The 26,802-nt window shown below is 42.9% G+C and overlaps 1 protein-coding gene across 2 annotated transcripts; it reads right to left on the bottom strand.

Moving 5' to 3' along the window:
• Nucleotides 1-21,113, bottom strand: LOC130404841 (receptor-type tyrosine-protein phosphatase epsilon-like). 2 transcript variants are annotated; one of them, XM_056609774.1, is made up of 20 exons: nucleotides 20,734-21,113; nucleotides 14,814-14,885; nucleotides 14,291-14,387; nucleotides 13,560-13,633; nucleotides 12,779-12,915; nucleotides 12,108-12,198; nucleotides 11,703-11,779; nucleotides 11,566-11,602; nucleotides 11,359-11,456; nucleotides 10,294-10,413; nucleotides 8,764-8,927; nucleotides 7,457-7,592; nucleotides 6,869-7,018; nucleotides 6,413-6,506; nucleotides 5,864-5,940; nucleotides 5,015-5,149; nucleotides 4,694-4,819; nucleotides 4,414-4,565; nucleotides 2,030-2,165; nucleotides 1-1,779 (listed from the first exon to the last, which is right to left on the bottom strand). In XM_056609774.1, exons 2-20 carry the CDS (start codon nucleotides 14,878-14,880, stop codon nucleotides 1,705-1,707), a joined length of 2,043 nt encoding a protein of 680 aa, XP_056465749.1. In that variant the 5' UTR covers nucleotides 14,881-14,885; nucleotides 20,734-21,113; the 3' UTR covers nucleotides 1-1,704. The 2 variants fall into 2 exon arrangements, with proteins under 2 accessions (XP_056465749.1, XP_056465750.1); XM_056609775.1 differs by having other exon boundaries at nucleotides 8,764-8,924.
• Nucleotides 21,114-26,802: the final 5,689 nt, after the last annotated feature.

The following is a 26,802-nucleotide window of genomic DNA, read 5'->3' as shown; positions in this document are numbered from 1 at the left end:
GTTTATTCAAGTCATCATTTGGCAAAACAGAAGAATGTCTTATGAAATATGAAACATGAAGTCTTATTCTATATTATCATAATGCCAGTTGTGGTCTTGATAATTATTCATTGTTTCTTAGCCACACACACGCACACAACCACACACACGCACACAACCACACACACGCACACACACACGCACACGCACACGCACACGCACACACACACACACACACACGCAGGCACCCGTTATTACTGCACTTATTATCTCAATGATGTTTAGTCTGTACACTATGAATCAAATCCGATCCATCACAAATCATTCCCAAAGAATAATTGTTCAAGGAAAACATTCATAAGTTAGGGTTAGAGTTAGGTTTAGGGTTAAATAACACTAAAGATTGCACAGAATTATCAAAATGGCTCCAATCTAACAATCGAAAGCTGAACTATTCATAATAATACCCATTGAATACATACAGAAATAAATAGACGAATGAAAAACAAATAGCAAATGAAAAGACACGTAGCTTGGAAAAAAGCTTGTTCAAATCGTTCCTCAGAGCAAGATTTAAAAAAAAAATTCAAGTTAATTGTACAATAATTTAAATATTTGAAGTTATGTGTCTTAAAAACTTCATAAGATGTTTGGTAATGTAATCAAAATTTAACATTAAACAATCCCATTTCCAAGCTGAAATTAAAAAATGACTACAACAAAGGAAACAAACAAACATATGTGTCACCTGGTGACAGTTATTCAGTGATTAGATTTGTCTCTCTAATCGATACAAAATAAATACACAAAATGGCACCACTTCATGTGAACATGCTTGTGTTTAAATCCCATCATTCATAACAGTCCTTTGTATTTTTATTTTGAAGGTCTTTTAATTTAATCAATTAAATAGGAATTAACTTAGTGCTAAACTGAAATCAAATTAAAGGACAAGCAGTAAATGTTGACATATGTTAAGAACGTATTTTTTTTCTGAAGAGAATTTAAATACTTTGCCGTGAGCCAAAACCTAATTTCAACATTTGCTTGTCAGTTACTTGAATATTAAGTTGGTTTTGAAAGGCATCGTCAAACAACATTTTTATAGTTCGGCGTGTTCTTACTAATTCAAAAGCTTCACGAAATACAATTTAAAACAAAGTAACCAAAAACAACGAAAAATCCTAAGATAAAAAAAGAAACATGTTTGGGTGGCAAAACCAACAAGACCTCGAGCCACCAAAGGCATTGTATGGTCGATAACAAAATAAAAGCATACATAAGAAAATAACGTATGTCGTCTTTGAACATATAGAAAAAGCTGGCATTTTCTTTATATCTATATCTATAGGTATTGTCTTTCTTTATGCAGTCAGAATGCAGGTCCTTTACTAAGTAACAGGTAGTTATACTTATTCACTAAAAAATATAATTTATACACGTCAGTCAACCTGGCAACCTTGGTGAACTACTTATGCTAGCAATATTAACGTAACTAAAGTCTACTGAGACAATACATTCAAATAAGCATTCTTGGAAAAAAAAAGCTCAGAAAGAAACTTAGTATTTACAATTTGTTTTTGACATTTAGTATTTACAATTTGTTTAACGGCGGTGTAAAAAGCGCTCACGATAGAAAATGACATTCTCACAAAATTGCATAAGTTCATTTCACAGCAATCTTATGAAAACAAAAGAAAAATCCTTGATATGGCAGATATGGGTCTATTTAAAGTTGGCGTAGTCTGAGAAAATTTCAACAAAGTCTTGAACCACTTTATAGCAGAAGTCATACTGTTCCTGTAAAGAAAGAGGGGATACGAGTCAGTCTGTGATCATGAATACATTAAAAGATCTGGTTATTTAGCAGGCGCTTTCATCCAAAGCGACTGCTTGAAGTGAGGCTCATAACAATCAAAGAATGGAATCCAGATCGGAGCAGCTTCAAAGGAAGCGATATTGTTACACAACCAAGTTAAAATACAAAACTGCGAGGTGACTCTCTTTCTAATCTTCCGTTTTTGGTTGGTGATGAAGTGGATATACCTACCATGGTTTGGACCATGTGAGGCCTCTGCATGCGGAGGCTCTTGACAGTCTGGAAAACGTCCAGCAGTCCCTCCGCCTTCACCCTCTCCAGGATGTTGCTGAGCGCGATGAAGGTTCCGGTGCGCCCCGCACCCGCACTGCAGCAACAAAAAACATCAATAGCATTATCAAATACACAACATTTATTGATATGACAGGTCAGAGTTTGATTTAGAATATATTTATTGGATTCATGTATGAATCAATATATCACAGAAGAGTGCTCTATGCTAATCCTTCATATAGACAGGGCCACGGTAGAAGTAGAGGTTAGCTAGGGTGTTTGAAATCCAAACCAGAAAGGTACTGGGTTCGATCCCCCATTGGCAGAAGTCTGATCTGTGGGCTTCCCTGAGCAAGATGCCACTAACCCACTATGCGCTCCTTAATGACATGTATCTAAACACAGGCAAGTCAACATTTTAGGTCACTTCTTTAACCTAACTCTCCTCTAGAAATGATCTGCCTTCGGACATGTGTGATATCTTGTAATACCCGCTTAGTGTAAGTGTAATTCCTACAAACTCTTAATAATTCCTAATCTTCATCTTACTTTTTTTTTTTTGCATTTACATACCAAAGCGAAATGAAATTGAAAAAAAAGTTATCCGGTTGAAAAAGTTGACCTTTGCGTCATAGTGCTAATAGTCATCCTCACTTTGAGTGGCTAATCCATAAGCTAATACTAATCAGCTCCGGTGCTCTCGGGCTCCCTCAGTCAATGTTTACCATGATGGGGGGGGGGGGGGGGGGGGAGAGAGAGAGAGAGAGAGAGAGAGAGAGAGAGAGAGATATAGAGGGGGAGAGAGATGAAAAAAAAGATAGCCCCGGTAGAGAGAGAGAGAGAGAGAGAGAGAGAGAGAGAGAGAGAGAGAGAGAGAGAGCAGTAGAGAGAGCGATGGAGATAGCGACAGAGAGAGAGACAGAGAGAGAGAGAGACCAAGAGGGAGAGATTGATGTGCAGTGAGGAATTAGACGTGTAGAAAGACATCAGGGATTGAAGCCGAGGGGAGACGGGTGATGGGGGGAGGTTAGCTCTGCTAAAGCCCCTCTTAGACCAGCGGTGATGAAGGGAATACGAGGAGGAGGAGGAGGAGGAGGAGGAGGAGGAGGAGGAGGAGGAGAGCTGATGACACCATTTCCTGTCGTTAGCTCATCTCGTCAGATTAATCGCGGTGGGAGTCGGAGCACAGGGGGAGGACGGGGAGGTGTGTGTGTGGGGGGGGGGGCACTTTGAGACGTTTTAATTGACTGCGAATCGCTGGATTGCGATCGATCCCGACGGGGCGCGGCTTGGGGGAGCCGGGGGGGTTAGAACCGCTTCACCTGGAGCGGAGGTACGGCTGATCAAAGGCCAGGGCGGCTCGCCCTTCACCAGGGATCACACAAGTGTCCGTCCACCGGGGCCACGAAATGTAGAATTTATTGTGACAGACATTTGCACGGAAAAAGAGGGCGAAGAAGGAGTGTGTTCATAAATGGAATGAATATTTCTCCCGAGATCGGTGTTATCCGTTTTTTGTACACTTAACGACATGGTAGGAGTTTGACGTGTAATGGTTGTAGCAAGACCTCACTTTGATGGTTAAACGTGATCTAATCCCCATTCCACGGCAGTGAGCCGTGAAGCATGAATGAAGAAAAGAAGGGTTCTACTGTCTAGTCATTCAGAATAAAGTAGAACTTCTATCCACATCTTACAGTTCTCAATTATGTATTTAAGGAGCCGGTGGGGGTTGGCACAGGGATCCCTACAGGTGGACTTTTTAGGTGTGTGTGTGTTTGTGTGCATGTATGGGGTGTGTGTGTGTGTGTGTGTGTGTGTGTGTGTGTGTGTGTGTGTGTGTGTGTGTGTGTGTGTGTGTGTGTGTGTTTAGCCTGGGTGTCGCCCCCTGCAGTGCACAATAATGAGTTGCGTGCATGTGTGTGTTTGTGTGTGTGCATGTATGCGTGTGTGTGCGTATGCACGCTTGTGTCTGTGTGTGTTTGTGTGCGTATGTCCCCACCTGCAGTGCACAATGATGGGTTGCGTGCATGTGTGTATGTCTGTGTGCATGCATGTGTGTCTGTGTGCATGCATGTGTGTGTGTGTGTGTGTGTGTGTGTGTGTGTGTGTGTGTGTGTGTGTGCATGCATGTGTGTGTGTGTGTGTGTGTGTGTGTGTGTGTGTGTGTGTGTGTGTGTGTGTGTGTGTGTGTGTGTGTGCGTGCGTGCGTGTGTGTCTGTGTGCATGCATGTGTGTGTGTGTGTGTGTGTGTGTGTGTGTGTGTGTGTGTGTGTGTGTGTGTGTGTGTGTGTGTGTGTGTGTGTGTGTGTGTGTGTGTGCGCGTGTGAGTCAGTCCCCACCTGCAGTGCACGATGATGGGGTGGTTCCCGGACTGTTGCTGCTGTCTCTGGACGGAGGCGACCAGGTCTATCATGCCACGGCCCTCCGCGGGGATCCCTATCTCCGGCCAGCCGTGGAAGTGGAAGTGTCTGACGTGGCGCGCGTGCTTCTCCTGTTGGTTTGGAGGTCAATAAATTATGATTAATATTATTATTCATTATATTATGATGATTTTTATAATTTTTATAATGATTTTTATAATACGTTTGTGCATGCCGTATCAAACAACACCATACGCACCAGTCTATAAGTGAGCACCATGTCTTTCAGGGTGAAAGTGTCACAGAGTGTGTCTGCTCTCAACTCCAAGGTGTAGTCACCAAATGTTACACTGCCCTCTGATGGCCAGTACTGGAAGCACTTGTCCTGGGGAAAGAAAATCAATAAATCGACTTGTAATACATAATAATTGCTTAAGCTTACTACTCTTACATAATAATAATAATCATAATCATCATAATAACACCTTTTTTTTGCAAGTTATTTAATTTGTATACCTTTATTAATCGTCTTAATTGTATAGCGGTGTATATATAGATACTTTTTGCAGGATAGTGCTACCTGTTCTCTCTCCTTCAGCTCCGTCAGCATGACGATTGAGTGACAGCTCCAGTCCCACATCATCCTCCAGAAGTCCTCCACCGTGTGGGACAGCGGGCCCTGTGTGGCGATGAAGTAGTCCTTCTGCCTGTAGCCCTGCAGACGAAGAGACCGCGACACACACATGTCACTTGAGAGAACGAACCACAACTGTTTCACTTGATGCAAGCAGTATTTCAGGTCTTGTTTAATAGAACGATTGCATTTTGGTTCAAGTGAGCAGTGGAGCTTGCATGATTATAAAGGTGATCAACCCATATACATTTATTTTTATGTCACTGAAATAAGAATGTAACTGAGAGAAATCAAGAGTAAAATACAGTTTTTGCCAGCCTCTACTAGAACGTTGAACTCTGTTCTGAAAGCAGGTTACGGCCTTTTAGTATATTCTTCGACGTCACGACAAGGAAACACCAGCAGAGAGATGTGTATGAATGTGTGGAGCTCTGTCTAAGCTAAGGTTTATTTTGATGCCTGCCCCCAAGAGAGGACTAAGCCTAATCGTATAACATTTAGAGTATAGTATAATTATAAATAGCAATCTAAATCACAGATATACATTTGAGGTGATTAGAAGAAAGCTATCCTAAATTGTTGTGTTTTTAAGATCAGGTTTTAAACATATGGACGGACTGCGAGGCCCCCAGTCCGTCTGGCAGTCTGTTCTAGAGGCGAGGATGACGAATGAACGCTGCCCCCTTTGGGTCTCAGGTCGTAGGTCCCACTCCTCAGCCAAGCAGAAATAAGGAGCACCAGGAGAGGTGAGGCGATGCTAATGGGTTAAAGACAGGAGGGAGAGGAGAAACTCACGTCGATGAAGGAAGCGTTGATGTAGTCCGTGAACTCCTGGCCTCGCTTGACCGGGAGGATCACTCTGTTGAAGTCATCTGGAAAAACAACAACAAAGTTGTTCTTATAAGTCATGAGGAGAAGGGGAATACTGTGTTTAAGAGTAATACAGTAAACAAAGATTTATTTTAGAATTTATATTATTGCTGACATATTTTGTTACACAAAACATTTTGTCGGTCATGAGCCAAAAGCAGCAGGCCCTACTTGCTTAAACATGCCTCAGGTTAGACTGAACGCTAAGGGATCAAACCAGTGCCTTATTGGTTGGAGAAACACCCTAGCCATCCCAAATTAAAGTAAATTTATATTCTGAATTTATGCTAACCACAAATACCTTTATAAAATTGCTTTGGCCATTTGGCAGACAAAAATAGATTTTAGTAGTTTTACAAAAATATGTGGTATATATTGTATGTTGTATAGCTATGAATTCCACCCATCTCCAATGTGAGTCAGGTGTGGTGAGATGTTTCAGATGTTTAGTTGAACAGAACATTAGACCCGTACATGGAATGATCTGGAGAACGCGGTTCTTCTTCATGTTGGCTGGAAGGTTCCCCGTCCTCATGTTCTCCTTCATGATGCGCACATTGGTCAGTTTCTGAGGTGAAGGACACAACACACAGTTAGCTCAATTATATGGACACAATTAATGGGGGGTTATTTGAATAACTATGGTACAATAAAGAGAAGCAGTAGCGACAGAATCAAGGATTTTATTTTAACATTTCAAAGTGCTATTGTGTGTTATTATTTGTTAGAAATGGCCTAGCCATCCGTCAGCTATTAGTGAGAATATCTATCTCTGTATCAGCAAAATATGATTGCACAACGCGCCCGGACAATGTCTGACCAATCAGGACACCCGTCTTGCCTGTCAATCAAAGGGGCGTGAAATGAAACACTTCTTAGTGGTGGGAAAAAAGTAGATGTATGTTTGTACGTGGAAGTTCATCAGCCTACCCGGAACTCCTCCTCCAGGCCCAGCCGGTCGTTGGGGGCCCGGGTGTTGTGGAGCCGGTGGAGGTGGCCCTCCAGGGAGCAGACGTCCAGCTCCGTGTCCCCGTACAGGTAGTACTCCAGCAGGGCCTGGTAGATGAAGGAGTACTGCATCTGGAGGGTGGAGGAGGGGGACATGAGCAGAAGAACAAGAACAGAAGAAAAATAAAAAACGGACGGAAAATATTCTTGGGTTCCAAACACTGCTTCCCTCCGGTTCAACACGATCAGAGTGGGCACTCCGTCCTTGCTTGTGTACCACCTCAACACCATCACAACCTCCACTATCCCCACCTCCACACCATAATCACCTCCACACCATCATCACCTCCACCACCACCCAACCGTCATCACCTCCACCACCACCAAACCATCATGAACTCCACCACCACCCAACCATCATCACCTCCACCACCACCAAACCATCATCACCTCCACCATCCCCACCCCCACACAATCACCACCTCCACACCATCACTTCCACCACCGCGCCATCGTCAGCTCCATCAGCCCCAACGCCAACACCACACCTGCACCACCTCCCCGACCTACGTCCGTCTGGATGAGCTGGCAGCGCTGCTCTCGTATCCTGCTGACGGAGCCGAACACGTCCACCATCTGCTCCCCGTGCATCATGTCTATCATGCCGTCGATGACGATGAAGGTCCCGGTGCGACCCACGCCGGCACTGGGAACACGGGCCGACACAGGGAAGGGTTATAATCAGTGGTGTGCCCACACGGGGGCACAGGGGCCGCACAAGCCGCCCCGGGCGGATGTGGGTGTGAAATGGGATTTCCACTCCTTCTGTTCCGGCATGGAAGAAAAAGTTTGTTTTAACTTTTGTGTACTGACTTTCTCCACACTGCTAAACAAACGCTGGTCATCATTTAGTCATACAATACATTAGACAAATCATCAAAATATATGATTCATATATATATATGTATATATATATGAATCTATATATTATCTAGAAACATACTACAGTAAAACAGGCAGTGTAAAACTTCAACAAATTCAACCTCAGTGATTTAATGTACACTTTTTTCCCCTACATGTCCTCCCAGCCCCTCGGTGTAGGGCATGTGTTCAGACTTGGCCGGGAGTCTGAGAGGCCACGCGATTTACAAGAGTCGTTTGGTCTGAATGACACTGCAGAGACCTGGGAAGTCAGATTCCTCACTCGGGCCCCTTTCAAAAGAGAGGTCGGGGCCCCGTGAAGTAACAACGGCCCCTTTTCCCCAACCACCTGTCTGAGCAATCGCTGGAGCCCACTGCAGATCTTTCCATTACCTTTTAAATGTATAAGGATTAATACATCATTTTACTTATCCTAAAAACCTTCTCTCATCAAACGGGACTGTTTTAGTGTTGAGTTAACTTAACTACCTTAAATCTACAAATGTAATCCAATGTTCTGCTCTAGTTTGTACAATTATTTCCCATTGAATGAACATAAATGAATTCAACAACAATTTGAATCAGTGACATGATCCTCATTGTCAGGCCCTTCCATTAAGACTCTTCCATTTCGTCAAAAAAGGGTTGCAGGTTTGTACCTCATTAATTTCCTGCTAGTGATTTTAAACAAAATAACTATATTGAAACCAAACTAGATCCTATGCGAAAGAAAGGATGATCCTTACCCTCCAAAAAGGGGTTGCCGTAAAGCTCAGTATACTGCTATATAAATAGTCCATTCTCAAAAAGAGGGTTTTTGGTGTTTAAAGTGGACTAAAGTTGACCCCGTGCGTCAACACATCACTCCACTGCCGTGTTCCCCCTGCTGTATAAACAGGGCACCATTCCTAGAGTCCTATTTAAAAGCTGACCCCGGTCCGCCCCCATGGGCTCACCTGCAGTGCACCACCACGGGCCCCGCGTAGGAGGGGTTCACCGTCTTCACCTTCTTCAGGAACTTCAGCATGCCGATGGGGGAGAACGGCACCCCGAAGTCTGGCCAGCTGGTGAAGTGGAGCTGGGTGACCAGCCGAGGGGCTCTGGTGCCCTCGCCCGCCTGCTGTCAGAGGACAAACCCACGACGGGGACACCGTGGAGTTTAAAAGAGACCCATTGTAGTTTTAAAGAAGACACGTGGTCGATTTAAAAGAGACACGTTGCAGTTTTAAAATAGACTTGTTTTAGTTTTAAAGGAGACACATTGTCGTTTTGAAAGAGACACATTATAGTTTTAAAAGAGACATTTTGTAGTTTTAAAAGAGACAATTTGTGGTTTTAAAAGAGACGCATAGTTTTAAAAGAGACATGTCAAACTCTTACAAAGGTAGCATAGTAGATTTAAATGTAAAATATATCATTGATTAATGTTTTTTTAAAGGGACAAATCTGAAACTGGAAAAAGTAAATCAAAACCCCAGTTTCTTAACTAGTGTGCACATGCACCACTTAATATAGATAATCATTTCATTACGCTGTCTTTAAGGAATTCATTTCATATGAAAACCGGTTCCAAGTCTCCGAGACGCCAAATTAGTCATGCCCTGGACGTCTGTGAATTCCGAGAGAGCTGTTTGCGACTTTGCTGGATTATTGGATTGCGTTCCCAGCAGCCATCTCCACAGAGACTCAGATAGTTGGAGTCACAACGCATGCCTCTAATAGAGGAAGCACTGAGTACACATTTGAGGACGTCCCGCAGAGATTTACGCAGGGATTTCAGCTCACTTACCATTCAGAAACACACAATAATTCAAATCATATTCAAACCGAGAGGCCGTTCAATCGCATCCAGCAGTTTAATTTGAGAAGTTATGCTCATGCCGGAAGATGTGCTTGTAAGAATGTTAAACGGACTAAGTAACACATCATGTGATTGCGTTCAAGCATTAATATGTATGTATTTATTCAAATACAAATGAGGCTGAGATTATTCCGAGCATTCGTCATAACAATATAGGGGCAGCCACATATTATGCTGCAGGAATCACTCTCTGTATCTAACATTGGCTATTAAGTCATCTAGAAGATGCTTTATGTATTCAAAGCGATTTGCAGTGAATTTGGATTCATGTCATTAGGGAACAGGTGGAGATTAGGCTCTAGAATAGACTGTGGACATTGGTGATTAAACCTTGTACGTTTTGGCTTGAAGTCCAGCAGCCTATCCACAACACTATCCTCTGGATGCCCACAGGTTAGACTGTGGATAATGGGGATCAAACCCAGTATATTTAATCTTGGAGTAAAACACCAAAACCAGACTATCCTTAGTTAGTGTGAGACTGAGGGTAGGATAGTCTTAAATAGATAATGTTTGAAACGTAAACTCCCAGCTAACTATTGATAAAAATAACACAGACTAACCCAAATACAATTGATATATGAATTGATAATGATCCTAGACAGGTACTCCGTGTGTTACTTACAAACTGAACACAGAACTTCCTGATGGTGTAGTCCACCAGCACAGTGAAGTCCTCCATCGCCACTCTGATGTTCCCATACATCCAGCAGCCCTGGTCGGGCCAGTACTGGTAGCACTTATCCTGGAGAGAGAGAGCAAATACACACCTTTTAGTACGTGGAGCACTTACCCTGGAAAGAGAGAGAGAGAGATGGAGAGGGTACACACTTAAATACTGGTAGCACTTATCCTAAAGGAGAGAGAGACAAAGATACAGATAGAGAGAGATAATGAAATTGAGAGAGAGAGAGAGAGAGATAGAGAAAGGGTAGAGAGGCAGCACACACGGTGACCCTTTTTGCTCAAACTCCCGCATCACAGTGGACAGGTAAGTAGAAGATAGTGACTCTTAGAAATAAGAACAAAACATTTTATTCTAATTCTGTTCCTGGATTTTTCCATAGAGGAGTAACAGAGAAACTGAACTCTTGAGTGGAAAAATCTGAATTTGTAGTCTGCGAGATCCCGGAACGTTTCAAATCATTAATGAGATTCCATTCCTCAAACCAATTATCGTGGAGCCTCTGAGGATTCTGATCAACCATTATTCTGTTATTGATCCATCAACCCCCTCTCCCCGTTGATCAGACCTTTGTGGCTAAATCTAAAGTGAGCGTTAGCTAATCTGCCGCGGGACACTGTGTATGGATTTCTCTAATGGTATAGAGGTCAAATAAATAATACCAAGAGGCTTACAGAACATAATAACACGCAGGCATCTCTGGTAGTAGTGCTGTATTAAGGCTGTAGGTATCATTATGATTGAAGGCAGTGTTGGTTAAGGTGTTGAACCAAAAGGTTCATGTTTGAACTGCAAAGTGCATAATTCAACCTGTAGGAATCCTTGATCAAGATGTCCTAACCCTACCTGCTCCTTCTGGGGTGGCCCTCACTTAAACAAGTTTTGTAGAGAAGCGTAGGATAAACAACACACGAGTAAATAGGATCGGAACAAGCAAGGCTTCCTCTGTGTCAGTGCTGACCGACAGGAAGTGAGATGTGAGATTACAGGAAGTCCAAGCCTCACCTCCTTCCTCTCCTTTAGGTTGGTTAACATCACTATGGTAGACACCTTCTGCTCCCACACCATGCGCCAGAAGTCAGCCACTGTCTCAAACTTTGGGCCTGGGGGCAGTAGATCGAAATAAATAGAACCCTATGCATATTCAAATCAATTATATGTTTATTTGAATTGTTTGTATGACATGAAACGCAAATGTTTAATACACGTTACCTTGGGCTGCAATGAATTTGTTCTTCTCTTTAAAACCCTGGGGATATGGAAGAACATGCCGATTTGTAAATGAGTCTGTTCTCAATGATTTGGGAAGAGACACTTTGTACGTGATGTTGAATTGAACGTTGACTCACGTCGATGTAGGATGCGTTGATGTAGTCCGAGGGCAAGTGTCCGTCGATGTGACTCAAAATCACCCTGGAATGGTCATCTGAGGAGAGGGGATAGAGACGAAAGGACTGTTACCCGACAAGATCTACAGTAAAACGTTCTTGTTCTACTACAAGCGAGTTCTGCTTCATACGGGTGTCGTGAAAATTCCGACCAGCCACAAACAGACAACCATGGCAAAAGTTGGACCATCGACGTCATTGGTACGGGATTACCGTTCTCCAACTCAGACCGAGGATGTTAATGGTCAAGCTTTTCCAAACACGCATACACCATCAGGAAATAGAGCTTGATTCCTCTTTAAGTGGAATGGAATGGTTTGTAGTAGCGGTAGGAGTAGTTGGGCTCATTCGCAGTGTGTCACTCACATGGTAAGATGTTGGGGTATCGGTTTTTCTCTCTGTTGTGCTCCCTGCTCGCCTCTTCAAAGGAGCCGTGGTGGTAGTAGCAGGGCAGCGACTGCGGGCACACAAACACACTCTGATGAGGGAGACCACGGAGGCAGGGCTCAGGTGTCTAGAGCTCTCACGATCAGCCCTGTCAGGGCTAGATGTTTACTTTTCCATCGGAGACAATGCGACACAGAACCACACAACAGACACATAATATGAACACTTTCATAATAACATTTAAATCCTTTGCGCTCAGTGCTTAGTGCTCAGTGTGTGAGCTGAGAGTGTGCACGCATGCATGGGTATGCATGTATGCACTCTATTTTGGGTCTGTCTACATGTATATGTAACTGCGCATGCATTACATGCATGAATGTCTGCGTGCGTTAATGTATGTATGCATGCATGCATGCGTCTACATGTATGTGTATGTGTTTACGTGCACTTATGTACGTGTCTGTATCTATATCTCTGTCTATGTGTGTGTGTATTTATCGATGCATGTGTCTACATGTCTGTGTCTACACACATGTCTATAGGTGTGTGTGTGTCTCTACCGGTATATATGAATGTATGCGTGCATGTGTGCGTGTGTGTGTCCGTGTGCGTGTGTGTGCGTGTGCACATGCAAAACTGCGAAGACCCACGTTGAACTCCTCTCTGAAGAGCTTGCCGTCATCTGCCGAGCGGACGCGGTACTCTTCCTCCAGGGAGTCCAGGGGGATCGGGAAGTACCTCCGGGACGGGGAGGGGGACCTGGGCAGGAGCACCACCGTCTGCTCCCCTGGGGACCACCGGGGAGACACCCACACACATAAATACCCCCGCACACATGGAAGGAGTACATTACGGTCAGCATGCTAATGTCTCCCCACAGAAAACCCTTCCACCCCCGCCCCCCCCTCCCCCCTCCCCCAACACCTGCGTAAACAGACCCGGCGGCCATTAGTGCTTCCTGCTATTGGAGGGATCTGACACAAACTATTTCTTCAGCCATAAAGAAAATGGTCGTCTTTTTTGTTGCTTTGGTGTGAAAATGTCTCAACTGTGAATTCCGTCTCTCTGTTATTATTTTAGCCCTTTTTTCCCCGACGCTGCGAGTGAGTGGTTTCTATGGCGCCGGGATTTATAAGGCCTCTTGTGTGCTGGGAAAGCAAAAAAATAAAGTTTCCTTGACCCGTAGACCCCGGTGGAAGTCGTTAAACCTCTCTTGACCTCAGTGTCGCGTTACTTTCCGAATAAATTAAGCGCTAGGACAACTAGGGTACTGACACACTGACAAGGAGGGAGAAGGGGGAAACGAAAAGAAGAGAAACTATTAAAACGAAAAGACAGGTTCTGACATTTCACAACATTCCGAGGGTTGTTTCTGAGATTAATTTTATTTTATAAAATAAGTTAGATCTGAGTGTCTTCAAACAAACATACCTTGTTCGTCCAAGAAGCCATTTGGAATCTTCTTATCCACCGACGTGACGAGAGCTTTGCGATGGTTTTTAAACCTATTCATAAAATAATAAATAATATTTCAAGAATTCTACACACCCTCAATGAAATAGGTCTCATTTGTAGCAACACAATAACATAAAACAATTAAGGACACAAAAACAAAGGAGAATCCAACAAGACATGTACCATCTGAGAGGGACAAAGTTGTTTTTCCTCATTGAAAGTAGAAGAGTGACCCTGGTTGTGTGTGTTTGCTGGTCAGACTGTGTGAAGAGGACCTTAACACAGGTCTGACCAGCTGTCTACCCACAATCCACTTTGTTTTGTAACACTTCCCTCAACACTGCACCCCCCCCCCCCACTGTGTCTGTTTATGTGTTTGTGTGTGTAAGTGTGTGCATGAGGGTGTGTCCCCCATGAACCCAAAAAACACACACACAGAATGATTGTGCCACATATTGGTGCCTGAGATAGTCAGGCCTTGGGTAAGGTGTGTGTGTTTGTGTGTGCAGAAGTTTATGTTTACCTCAGACAGTAGATAGACAGTAGAACCAGGATGACGAGCAGTGCGTGTGTCTGTGTGTGCATGAGAGCGAGTGAGCGTGCGTGAGTGCGTGCGTGTGTGTACCTCAGACAGTAGATGGACAGTAGAACCAGGATGAGGAACAGTGTGTGTCTGTGCGTGCGCGCGTGTGTGTGTGTGTGTCTACCTCAGACAGTAGATGGACAGTAGAACCAGGATGATGAGCAGCAGGGATAAGAGCAGCGTGGATGGGAGCACGTGGGCCCCTTGCTGCGTCGGGTTCTCTGCACACAAAACACACAGCAGACATGTTAGCAACAGAGTGGCGACCCGTACCTAAACCCTCGCCACATCCTCGCTGTATACTGGACACATCTAGGGAACCCTGGGTTATTATTTGATGCACTTTCGACACTTTTTACACCAATGAAGTGGCAAAATAATGTTCTTTCAATTTCATTTAGGATACTATCTGAGAACATACCTTAGAACACATTATCTTAGAACTTACCTTTTTAGTGCATTCCTCTAATTATGTATTTTGTATGTTTCTTTTGTTTCTATTATTTGACTATTTCCAACACATTTCTTGTTTTGGTTGATTCCCTTTTTTTTGGTGCTACATAGCCTATAATAAGTTCCATCACTTGTCAATGTACTGTATGATCTGATATAATGCATTGAGTGGTTAATCTGTGAGAATGTTTTACCTGTAGTTTGGTTCTCATGCGTGGAGTAATTTAAAGCACTCGTGGTTCCGATCAGGAAAAACACCATGGTCACTATGGAAACAGGAGAAAAAACTATATGAAGAATATAATAGACATGAAAAACAACGACCGGTACATAGAGTATAAGAAGACAGCAGACTTTTAGATTGAGTACGCCTACTTCAACAGATTATTTAAATCTAATTTGTTTGCCCCTGGCGTTTGTTTCAGATAGAATCATTCCTTTTCATGGGTTCTAAAATATTGTAGCATGGTTGGACAGATGGGTGTAATGTTAAATTACTACCACTAGAGGGAGATGAAGCCTCAAGCATTGTGGAGCTCAGCGTTTTTGTTGCAACGCAGGCTCCTTTCAGGAAGGGCACAGCTGGTCACACACTTCAATAACTGCGGTATCAGTGCAGTTTTAACTTCTATATAAATACACCATTAATCAATAGAGGATCGGGCTGCAAATGATGTTCTTTCTCTGACTTAACGGCAATAGAAACCCCAGTGGACTTTAGACAGTGGAGGAGACTATAAATACATCATGCAGGAAGTTCTTTTAGAAATCATCAATTTTTGTAAACTGCTGAATAATGTTGCATTTTTGCTGACATCATGTAGTGTTAAAGGTAGACTGCGCTATTTTCAGGAAGAGGATCATTTTTGTGATGAATTTGTTAGTAATATTAACTGTATCATCACATTGAGGGTATAGCAATCTGGTGTTATATTTGTTTAAACTGATTTTTTATCATTTTTGCCTGCATCAGTAGTTACTTAACTCCTCTCTCTCTCTTTTACTCTGCTTCTATACATCTTCATTATTCTCTTTCATGTTAGCATCTAAGTATTTGTAAATGATCATTCATTATGATACATAATTTCACGATTCTTACTGTGTTTCAGACACTTCTATCTACCAGATTAAATGTAAATCACAGAATCATGTTGCAGATTAGGCATATAAACATGGCCTATCAAGGTGTAGGATAGAGGTTAGGGTGTTTGACTCCCAGCTCAAAGGTTCTTGTCCACTCTAGGTGAACTCTCCTCCTGTTGAAGACCACTAGATCACTTAAGGAGTGAGTCAGATTGTCCAATGATCTCAACCGGTGCTGATCTAGGGCTTTATGCTCCAATGGAGAGATTTCTAGGGCTTTTTGTAAACTCAATAGGGTCTCATTTTATTGTGGCTCAGAGATTATTTGGGAAATGAAAAAGAGTAATTCCAGAACGTGCAAGTGTGTGTTCCCAACATAAGTTATTTATGTTGGGCACACACACTTGCACTTAAAAAGTAGTAAGATGGAGTCGGTTACCACACCAGGTTTTTATAGAAGGCACACACTCATTGTTGTAAGACAGAAACATATATATACATACACAGTCACACAATATATCTAATAACAAGCATACGCCATCTTGTCCTGGCAGCTATCCACACACACACACACACACACACACACACACACACACACACACACACACACACACACACACACACACACACACACACACACACACACACACACACACACACACACACACACACACACACACACACACACACACACACACACACACACACACACACACACACACACACACACACACACACACACACACACACACACACACACACACACACACACACACACACACACACACACACACACACACACACACACACACACACACACAAATGGATGCGTGCCCATATCATCCACAGCCAAGGGCCCTGGCGGTGCTGCATATGTGTCACACTGTGCACGTGAAGTGCACGTGGAGCATGATCTCTCCCGAGTGTTAACAAGCTGACAGAGTCCACACCTGTTACCCACACGTCCTCGCCAAGCCAGTGCGTGTGTGAGTACCCAAACACTCACACACGCACGTACACACACACACACACACACACAGACAGCTGCCCTGCAGCTCTGCACACACACACACACACACACACACACACACACACACACACACACACACACACACACACACACACACACACACACACACACACACACACACACACACACACACACACACACACACACACACACACACACACACACACACACACAGCTGAATTCCTAGGTCAGTGTTGGAGATAATATGCATCGGTCATCATAGAGCGGCTTGATATCAAATGATATCACGACCAGACAATTGGTGAAAACAGATTTCTATGTATTCTCTTGAAAAAAGTGCGAGTGCTCCTCTCTTTACACTTTTGACAGAAGCAGGCTTGAAAACAATTAATAGTAAAAAGTTTAGTCGTTAACGCATTCATGATTTAGTTAATAGATCGGTTAAGGTGGTAATTTTAATTAGTATAAAGTGACTCATAGTGATTCAAACTTTTCTGTTGAGTCACTATTGCCAAATTAGGTAAATTAATTGTGATTGAGCCTGTGGCCCACTGAGGAAAGCCCATGCGTTTTCAGTGTTGAATGAATAAATTAATATCACATACTCAGTGTCAGTGGCTGCACTGCTGTTTGTATCTCTGAGAATAATAATCACTTGTCCCCAAAGGTATCGTCAAAGAGAAAGAAAGCTTTGAGATAGTCACTTCAATGTTCAACATAACACAACTTAACATCTAAGAGCTGTGGTAAAGATGTTTTTTCAAAGATGTATGAAGAAATGTAAGCCATTAAAAATCAGTATGCAGTCATTTTTGCCTAACGGCCCAATTCTCCTAATTCAATTTTATTTTTGTTAAACAATCAAAAGTAAAGAAAAAAACAGACTAAAGAAGTTGAATTACACTTTAAGAATTCACGAGAACTCGTAAAAATGGCATTCGCTCTACCACTGCCTTTACCCTAATCATACTTTACCTCCATTAAATGAAACATACAAACAGTATTATCATGCAGTCATAAGGTGCAATGCAAGCACATATCCTTTCTGTTTAGAAACTCCATAACCCCTGTATTAATTATTTATAATGAATTCAAACTAAACTGCATTATAAGGATCTGTAATGTAGTTCCCAAGCCAACTGAACAATTAATTCAATTCAATTAAAATTCTAATGATTTTCATTGTATATTTTTGATGTTTTTGCTTTAGTTATCTAATATTTGATTAGCCAAGCTCAATTGAACATTCAGATTAGAAAATAATTACACTTTCCTGTTAACAATGTGTGTCTGAATGAATCAGTGGAGATCTGATCTTATAACAGTCAGGCCTATCTTAATCCCAATCATAAATGTATTGCCTTGGCCAAAAAACTACTGACATTTCACAATTACAATTTGAATGAAAACACAGCACACATACACACACACATTTGTATTCAGCTCATGGATGTTAACATATAAACATATGTATATATATACATATAGAGCATAAACTTAATCACACACTCATATGGATATGTTCTCACATGCAGACAAACACATACCCACTTTTCGTTTTTTATGTGCCATGTATCATGTTTGACGATTCCCCAGGAGTGCCTAACATACTGTTAATTCATTCATAATAAAAGTATTCCGGATGGATGTCTGGAGTATTTACCGATGCCGATTTAAACATAGCTACTAAATAATGTGTACCACGTCAACATAACTACTGAATAAATATCTTGTCAACAAATGGAAGCAGCAACACAAATGGGTTGACCTGTGCGATGACCTTTAAACGTTTACCCGGAAAGGATCTGCATTGATTTTAATAATTCATGATTTGTAAATTATTCAAGAACAAGAACTCAATGACACCGCCAACATTGTCCAGAGGACATTGGCCAGCGGGTGGATACTTTGGATTCACTCCCGTTCTCCATGAACAATCTCAACCTGAGTGGAGGTGGATCACTAGGTTCATTTAAGTCAGGGGCAGTGGGGAAACTCTTTCGCTTGGCGGAGCCATAAAACATTGTATTACTTGAAATTGAGTTAACATAATTTTCATATTCCATTTTCCCTTTCTAGCATTTATAATCTACTTTGATTGTAGGCATGGAATTATGATGGATGTTTAATTTGACCTTTGAAATTAATAATTCTTGTCCAATGAAAATGTAGCTTTTGTAGAATTGATATCTGACATTGATAGCATATTTTGTGTAAAATGTTATTTTGTTTTGGTAAAGCAATACAGCCTTGGTGGTCAGGTAATGACAATCATGTGAAGAGCCAAGTGTAGCTCTACCGCCATAAGTTACTGACCCCTTATTTAAAAACATGTCTTGGGGCTGAAAGGAATTCCCCTATAACACCGCTCATTTATACCACTAAATATAGCTATATAATATCAAGGGTGCATGCCATGGACATTCCTCGAGAATTTATTCATTTTTAAGATTCATGACCACTTTCCTTAGCACACTTAATCCTACCTGAGTCATAAACGTGGGCTTACAAAGATTTACAAGGACTTACTAAACTGATCGTATCGAAGTCAATTATTTACGCTCAATGGATTGACACCTTTGATGTCGATGTGAAGGCAGAAGAAAGAACCATGAGACATGAAATACTTTCCCCCTTTGTCAGGGAACAATAAAAAAAAGGAAAAATATATATTCCTTTCATTGTATTTGTCTCTCCCAACTGCCAACAAAATAGGTCAAACGGGTTGCTGTATCCGCTCTCGACTCTCACTACCTAAAAATCAATAAAGAGGCAAAATCCATTGGGTGTGTGTCGAGTGGGTGATAGATCTTGCAGAGAGAGAGAGAGAGAGAGAGAGAGAGAGAGAGAGAGAGAGAGAGAGAGAGAGAGAGAGAGAGAGAGAGAGAGAGAGAGAGAGAGAGAGAGAGAGAGAGAGAGAGAGAGAGAGAGAGAGAGAGAGAGAGAGAGAGACTAAAAAGGTTGTTTAATCACAAGGAGACAAAGATGAGGGGAAAAGGGCAAATAAAGAAGAACAGAACCAAAAAAGAAACCAGAGCAAGACAACAAGAATAGGAAGTACTTCAGCTGTCAGCTGGCTGAGGTCCATAAGGGAGACAAGGAGGAGAAGGAATTAAATAGAATCAAGAGAGGGAGCAGGGAGGGATGAAGAGATGAGGGAGTGGAGGAGGAGGAGGAGGAGGAGGAGGAGGAGGAGGAGGAGGAGGAGGAGGAGAATGAACATGATTGGGTGATCAGCAAGAAGGGTAGATGAGAGAAGAGGAGAGAATGAGAGAGAGATACAGAACATGTCTGGGACTTCAATGAGAAATCATGGAAGGGGAATATCTCTTTGAGTCTGTCTGTCTGTTTGTCTCTGCCGTCTGTGTTGTCCTATCTTTCTGTCTGCATGTCCATGCTGTCTGTTACGGTCTGTCTATCCGGCTGTGCACTCTGCCTGTCTGTTTGACTATTGGTGCTGTCTGTCTGTCTGTCTATGCTTGCTGTCTAATTAGGCTTTCTGTCTGCCTGTGTTGTCTCTTTCTCTGTCTGGAATGTCTTGCTGGCAATCTGTCTTTCTGACTGACTACTTGTCTGTATGTCTATCTGTCTGTCCGTCTATCTTTCTGTGCTGTCCGCCAGACTGATATTTTCCACGGCAGTCCTACAAGCTGCTAATATCGGCGCGTCTCTTACAGCAGCAGATGGTTTGGTTCTTGTTGTAACAGCACATGTTTATAAAGAGTTGTTCTAAACAGTTCCCCATGGAGGACATTCACTGTTCATAGAACCATGATGCACTAAATCAGGATGCCTCAATGATGCTTTTAATCATGGCGTAGTTCAACGGAGGTCAAACAAATCATCCGAGTAATTAGTATAGTACGGGTTGTCCATGATTTGACTATTCTGCATTAACGGATTGTATTTCGATTGATTACCCTGTAATGATTGAGTTCAAATGCTATCGACCTGGGGTTTGTGTGTGTGTGTGTGTGTGTGTGTGTGTGATTGCGAGTGCGAGTGTGTGTGTAGGGGAGTTAATAATAAAAAAGACTTACGGGTCCAAGGGTGGGCCAGCGTGATCCGGTATCAGATGACCCGAAGGTCCATAGCATCCGAGACCAGTTCCAAGACCAGGTCCAAGTCACATCCTCCAAGAGCCTCTGGGAGAGCTGCTGGAGCAAAGCGTCCCACGACCGATCCGGATGAGGTCGCCGCCGCTGTTGTTCAGAGGTTGTCAGAGCATCAGGTCTGGCGTCATGACAACGGTGGTCTTCGGCGACGTGGGTTTTCTCTCCGCTGAACAACAGATGTTATCTGGGAAGACAGCGAGACAGGGAGAGAGATAGAGAGAGAGCGAGAGCGAGAGCGAGAGCGAGAGCGAGATACAGAGACAGACAAGAGAGGGAGAACACTGCATGAGGTCGGGTGAGGGAAGGTATCTGATGTGATCTACAAACAGAGCTGTGAGTCGTGTGTTTGGGGTTAGTGAGGAAGAGAAGGAGGGGCTTTCCATGACTCATGGTTTTGGGAGAGCTGGGGGGGGGGGGGGGGGGGGGGGGAACAAGAGAGGGAAAAGTCCCCCAAGAAGAGACATCTGAGTCTGGCTGCGGTGTGCCTGCAAAGAACATAATTGTGCTGCATTTAATTATATGGGTGAAATAAAGGCGTGTGTGTGTCTTGAGGTGGGGGGATGTGATCTTTTTGGTGTGGATGTAATTAGGGGCACTCTTCTAGGTCTGTACAGTGTTTAAATACACTGTTTGCTGTTCAACTCAACACACTGAGTGAGAAGAGGTCGGAAGCTGCAGCATTTTTCTTTCGTTAGGCAGGCACATAGATTACGGTGGAAGAAGAACATCAATTATATCTTACTAAGCACGACAACACAAACACTTTGCCAACTGCGCTCCCTGAGCATAAAGCTCACTGGCGGAAACAAAACAGCAGTGTAATATTTCACAGTGACTCATTAACTTGCTGAAACATCCATCCTTTCAACCATCTTTACAAAGATTTTGACTTCCCCCACTCACCACCTCGTGCTTGTCTTGTTAATGTTTCCCTGCTTTTAATTGCTTTTCTTCTGCATGTGAAAGCACTTTGTTAACTTTGTTTAACGTTGCCAAAAATAAAGTTTATTATTTGTATTCTTATTATTATAATTCTTGCAGTGTTTGTTACATATTTGCACTGTTGAGGGAGCCTAAAATTCCGACATTCCAACACTGTTAGTGACCCCTGCCTGGTGTAATATTAATGCGCTCATCAGATGACAAAAAAGACTTGAAACTTGACGCCCTCATAGAGGAGAATGAAAGCACGTCTCAGTGCCCTGTGTTCTCCCACTCTCTCTCTCTCTCTCTCTCTCTCTCTCTCTCTCTCTCTCTCTCTCTCTCTCTCTCTCTCTCCCTCTCTCACTCTCCCTTCAAGCCCTCCTCTCTCTCTAGTGTGCCTACGGGCTCCAGACACAAAGCTATAGATTGTTAACTTTTGGCCTCGTCTGGCTGGCAGAGAGATAGAGAGAGAGAGAGAGAGAGAGAGAGAGAGAGAGAGAGAGAGAGAGAGAGAGAGAGAGAGAGAGAGAGAGAGAGAGAGAGTGAGAGAGAGAGAGAGAGAGAGAGAGAGAGAGAGAGAGAGAGAGAGAAATGCAGAGAGAGAGAGAGGCAGTGATAGAGAGAGAGAGAGAGAGAGAGAGAGAGAGAGAGAGAGAGCGAGAGAGATGGACTAAAAATGTTGTTTAATCACGAGGAGACAAAGACAAGGGGAAGTGTGCAAATAAAAGAACACAACCTAAAAAAGAAGAAGCAGAGCAAGACCTAAAGAAAAGGGAGGGAGAGTCAGGCACCAAAGTCCTAAACTATAATGTAAATTATTAATCATCTAATTTATATAAATTATAAATACATAGTACTTCTGAAAATACATGCTTAATGATCGCTTGAAAAAACTATTTGTGTTTGTTGTTCTAATATTGAAAATAAACTTGCCAAGATTATCCTCTTAACACAGCTACTTAATATTGGCATCTAAGAGAATCTATTTGTTTGCTGATTTAGTTAAACATGTCACTGTGATTAAAGCACTTGGTTAGCTGGCAACAATCGCAAACCACCAAATTAACTCACACTGGGACTTTGGTTTCATAACCATTTCAGATGTCTATAAGAGAGACAGAACACAGTGGGGACCATTAGAACAAACCTCTCATGATAATACTCCATCTGACCTCAGGACCTAAACCATATGGGCTTCATTTAAAGTGGTGCATGAACGATTACAATAAAAGCGCTATCTCAGTGCACAGCTCAACTAACTCTTGCGCAGCAGGTCATGCAACAATAAACTAAATCACAGAATCTGACACTCAACCCACAGTAAACTTAAGCTGAAGGGCTCAAATCAATAGATGAAGAGTTTATCTCAACCCAATACTACTACTAGTTCAAGTTCAGGTCTTTTATGGTCAGATGCATGATATGAACTGTCCTTCGGTCTGTCGGAGCGAGACCAGACGCCGCAGTATCGCCTGCCAGACGGCAGCAGGGGGAAAGGTGATGAGCTGGGTGGTAGGAGTCCTTAATAATCCTCAGAGCCCACCTGAGGCAGCTCAGGGCGGTGGATGTCCTCCGGGGCTAGGAGCTGTCTGCCCATGATGTGTTCAGCGATCCCGTCATCCCAGACCTCACGGTCCTCGCCTGTGCATATCCTGTACCACACTGCGATGAAGCCAGACAGAGTGCTCTAAATAGCACACCTGTAAAAGTTTGGGAGGATGACTCAGTCCATACCAAACTTCTTTGGTCACGTCTGGAAGAAGAGACGTCTCCGAGCTGATTTTGACCATCTTGTCTGTGTTGGGGCAGAACAGGTGATGTCGATGTGGATGCGCACCCCATGGAACCTGAAGCAGCTGCCCCTTCCCAGCACATTTCTAGTGATGTTGACGAGGGGGTGCATGCTCCCCCTGCCGCACACTCCTTCATCCACACCCCTGTCCTTTGTCTTGCTGATGTGGAGAGATAGGTTGGTTTTCTTGACATTCTGCATCCAGGATATCAACCTCGTCTCTGGCTCACTGGTCGCTGGCCCACGATGATCTTGTGGTCAACAAACGTATCAATACGTTTGGTACGGTTTGTTGTCGCAAAGTCATTTGTGAACATGAATAACAGGACAGGTCACCGAAGAACTCTGCTCGCTGATCAGCATAGCCTCTTAATGCCATACCTGTTATGCTGTCAGGGCATGTAACTTTTACTACTACCACTACCAATCGCTACTACACAACAACTACAACTGATGGTGTAGAGATGATGAAGATGGTGAAGATGAAGACAAGCTGGTTTTGAGGATAATGATGCTGATGATTATGTGATTGATGAGGATTATCTTGGTTTTTGGTGATGCTAATGATGATGATGAAGATAAGATGAAGAACAAGAAGAGACAGAAGAGAAGGAGCAGGCCCTCTGAGAGGAGAAACTGTGTGCACTCTGTCCATGAGGTTGTGAGGTGCTGACATTACTCAGCAGTGATCAAAGGACATCAAAGCATGGAGCGCTGACCGCCTAGAAACATCTCCTTTGATCCCCTTTTACCTCATTATTGAACCACCAGCTGGGAGGCAGATTAGACATAACAATCCATTGCAAAATCTACCCGTTAGTGACATCACACCTGAGAGTCCGCTCAGGTGGATCAATTCTTCGTCTCTTGTCTCTACTCAGTTTTTTACTGTTCACTTTTAAACAATATTCTATAGATTCCACATGTTGAACACTACATTATTAGTAATTTGATGTACGACCGATTGGATTTATGTTTTACTGGAAATGGCATGCACACTTCCGTCCTTGAGAATATTACTTCTCAAGGGTATTTTTCCTCAATGGTTAAATGTTTTGATTAGATGATTCATTGATTGGTTGATGAATGGATTATAGACAGTGGGAGAATAAAGGAATGATGAAGCCATATTTCAATACAAAAAGACAGAGCAAACAGTCAAATGTCTATATCCCCAACCACCTGCTTGTAAGTAGGAATGAATCCAGTTCTTTATAACCTCAGACAGAATCTACATCCATAAGCATATCTGTGTCTTCGTAAGCGTTTGTGTGCATAACTGCATAACGGTGGATGTCATTTTGAATGATAACAGGGGAAATAAAACGAAAACAGAGCAGAAGAACAGGGCAGAATAACTTTACTTGTTAGTGGTCCCTTTTGGCAATGAGACAAACCCTTCTCTGTTTCTTTTAATGTCAGTGACATCGGAATGGCCTTAATAATCAGTGAGTGTTCTCCTGCCATCCTGCATTATGCTGCTGCCAATGAATACACCCTTTGCTACCCTTGTAGAGTAAGTTGTTTGTCAAATGTCTGCTAGCCTCTGGATTCATGCTAACACAGCCTTACAGAGCTAACAGGCTGCCAATACACTAACACTTGTAATAATAACTATAGCTAACAATTAATCTGCATAACAAAATGTAGCTTGTTCATTTTGGAATTGAAGGTTTTTCTTTTGCTCTAGAAAAGCTCTCAGAGAAATATGACTACAACATTGGCCATGAAGCCGCTCCAGCACCGCTGTTTGACCATAGCCTTCTATTTATTGTTCAGACATCTGGCAGAGGCTTTCCTTTGAGTTAAAGGAAGCAAGGTGAAGTCAGAAAGGGTAATCGAGGAGGAAGTAGGAAGGTTAGGGGGAACTCTTGGTCAAGGATGAGACAGACGATAGAACTTTGGGACTGCAACCACAACCTTTCATCTGGGAGTCCAGCAACTGATTATGAGATGAATGCATAACATGTCTTAATCAGTTTATAAAGAATCCTGTCAAATGGGATACCCTTGACCAACCTGTTTAAAGTGATAGTTAGTAATTTTTGGAGTGAACTACAGGCCTACCACTTAACCATGACAGCGTCACAAGATCAAGTTTAACCACAGAGTTCAATCGGTAATAATACATGCGGATAAACACTAAGTACACCGCAGAAATTAGGGCATAATGATATTCTGCTCCTATACCCCAGACCCCACATGTGTATAGCAATCCTAAATGGAGCATCCCTCCATGGCAGGTCATGTGACTGCCAGACGTAGCCCACAACTCAAGGCTACCGTGAATGAGGTTATTCTGTATGAGGGTCATGATTTCAGGCATGAGCAGGCCTGCATACTTCCACACACGCTGAAACAATTAAAAAACTGCAAACGCCTTGGTTACGATCCAACTAATGAGGCCAAGGTGTATTACATAATCTAATTACAGCCGGGAAAGCGATATTGTTGTTGTGTGCTGATAATTTATGGCAAATTGTAATATTGTTCTACTTCCAGAAGTGACGTGTCAAGGTTTTCCATGCATGTCCATTCACACACACACACACACACACACACACACACACACACACACACACACACACACACACACACACACACACACACACACACACACACACACGTCACACACACACACACACACACACACACACACACACACACACACACACACACACACACACACACACACACACACACACACACACACACACACACACACACACACACAAACACACACACACAGACACACACACAGCTATATGTGGCAGTGTACATTCTCACACACATGCAAACACACACACAAACACCGACACACACACACACAAACACAAACTCACATTACCAAATGCACTTTCTGCAGTGTGCAGACATACATGCACTGCATGTATGTGAAAGTGTGCATTTCCATTCTCACACACATGCAAACACACACACACACACACACACACACACACACACACACACACACACACACACACACACACACACACACACACACACACACACACACACACACACACACACACACTCACACATCAACACTCCTATTTGAGACAAATAACAATCAACTCTGGTTGACTTTATCACATTGTTATTTAAAAACAGCTGGATTTGGAAGTTGCATATAGCAACCAGCAGCTGGCACAGCATGTAACAGGGTACTCTTATTGCCTATATGCCCACCCTGTGTTACTATCCTGGTATCATTCGGTCAATATAGCAGGCTTTTACACCGAGCCTCGCCCCCAGACATTCCCTGTCTAGACCGGTGA

The sequence above is a fragment of the Gadus chalcogrammus genome, chromosome 15 (genome assembly GCF_026213295.1).
Source record: "Gadus chalcogrammus isolate NIFS_2021 chromosome 15, NIFS_Gcha_1.0, whole genome shotgun sequence".
In the NCBI taxonomy this organism is placed as follows: Eukaryota; Metazoa; Chordata; class Actinopteri; order Gadiformes; family Gadidae; genus Gadus; species Gadus chalcogrammus.
This window is presented reverse-complemented; position numbering and strand designations above follow the sequence as displayed.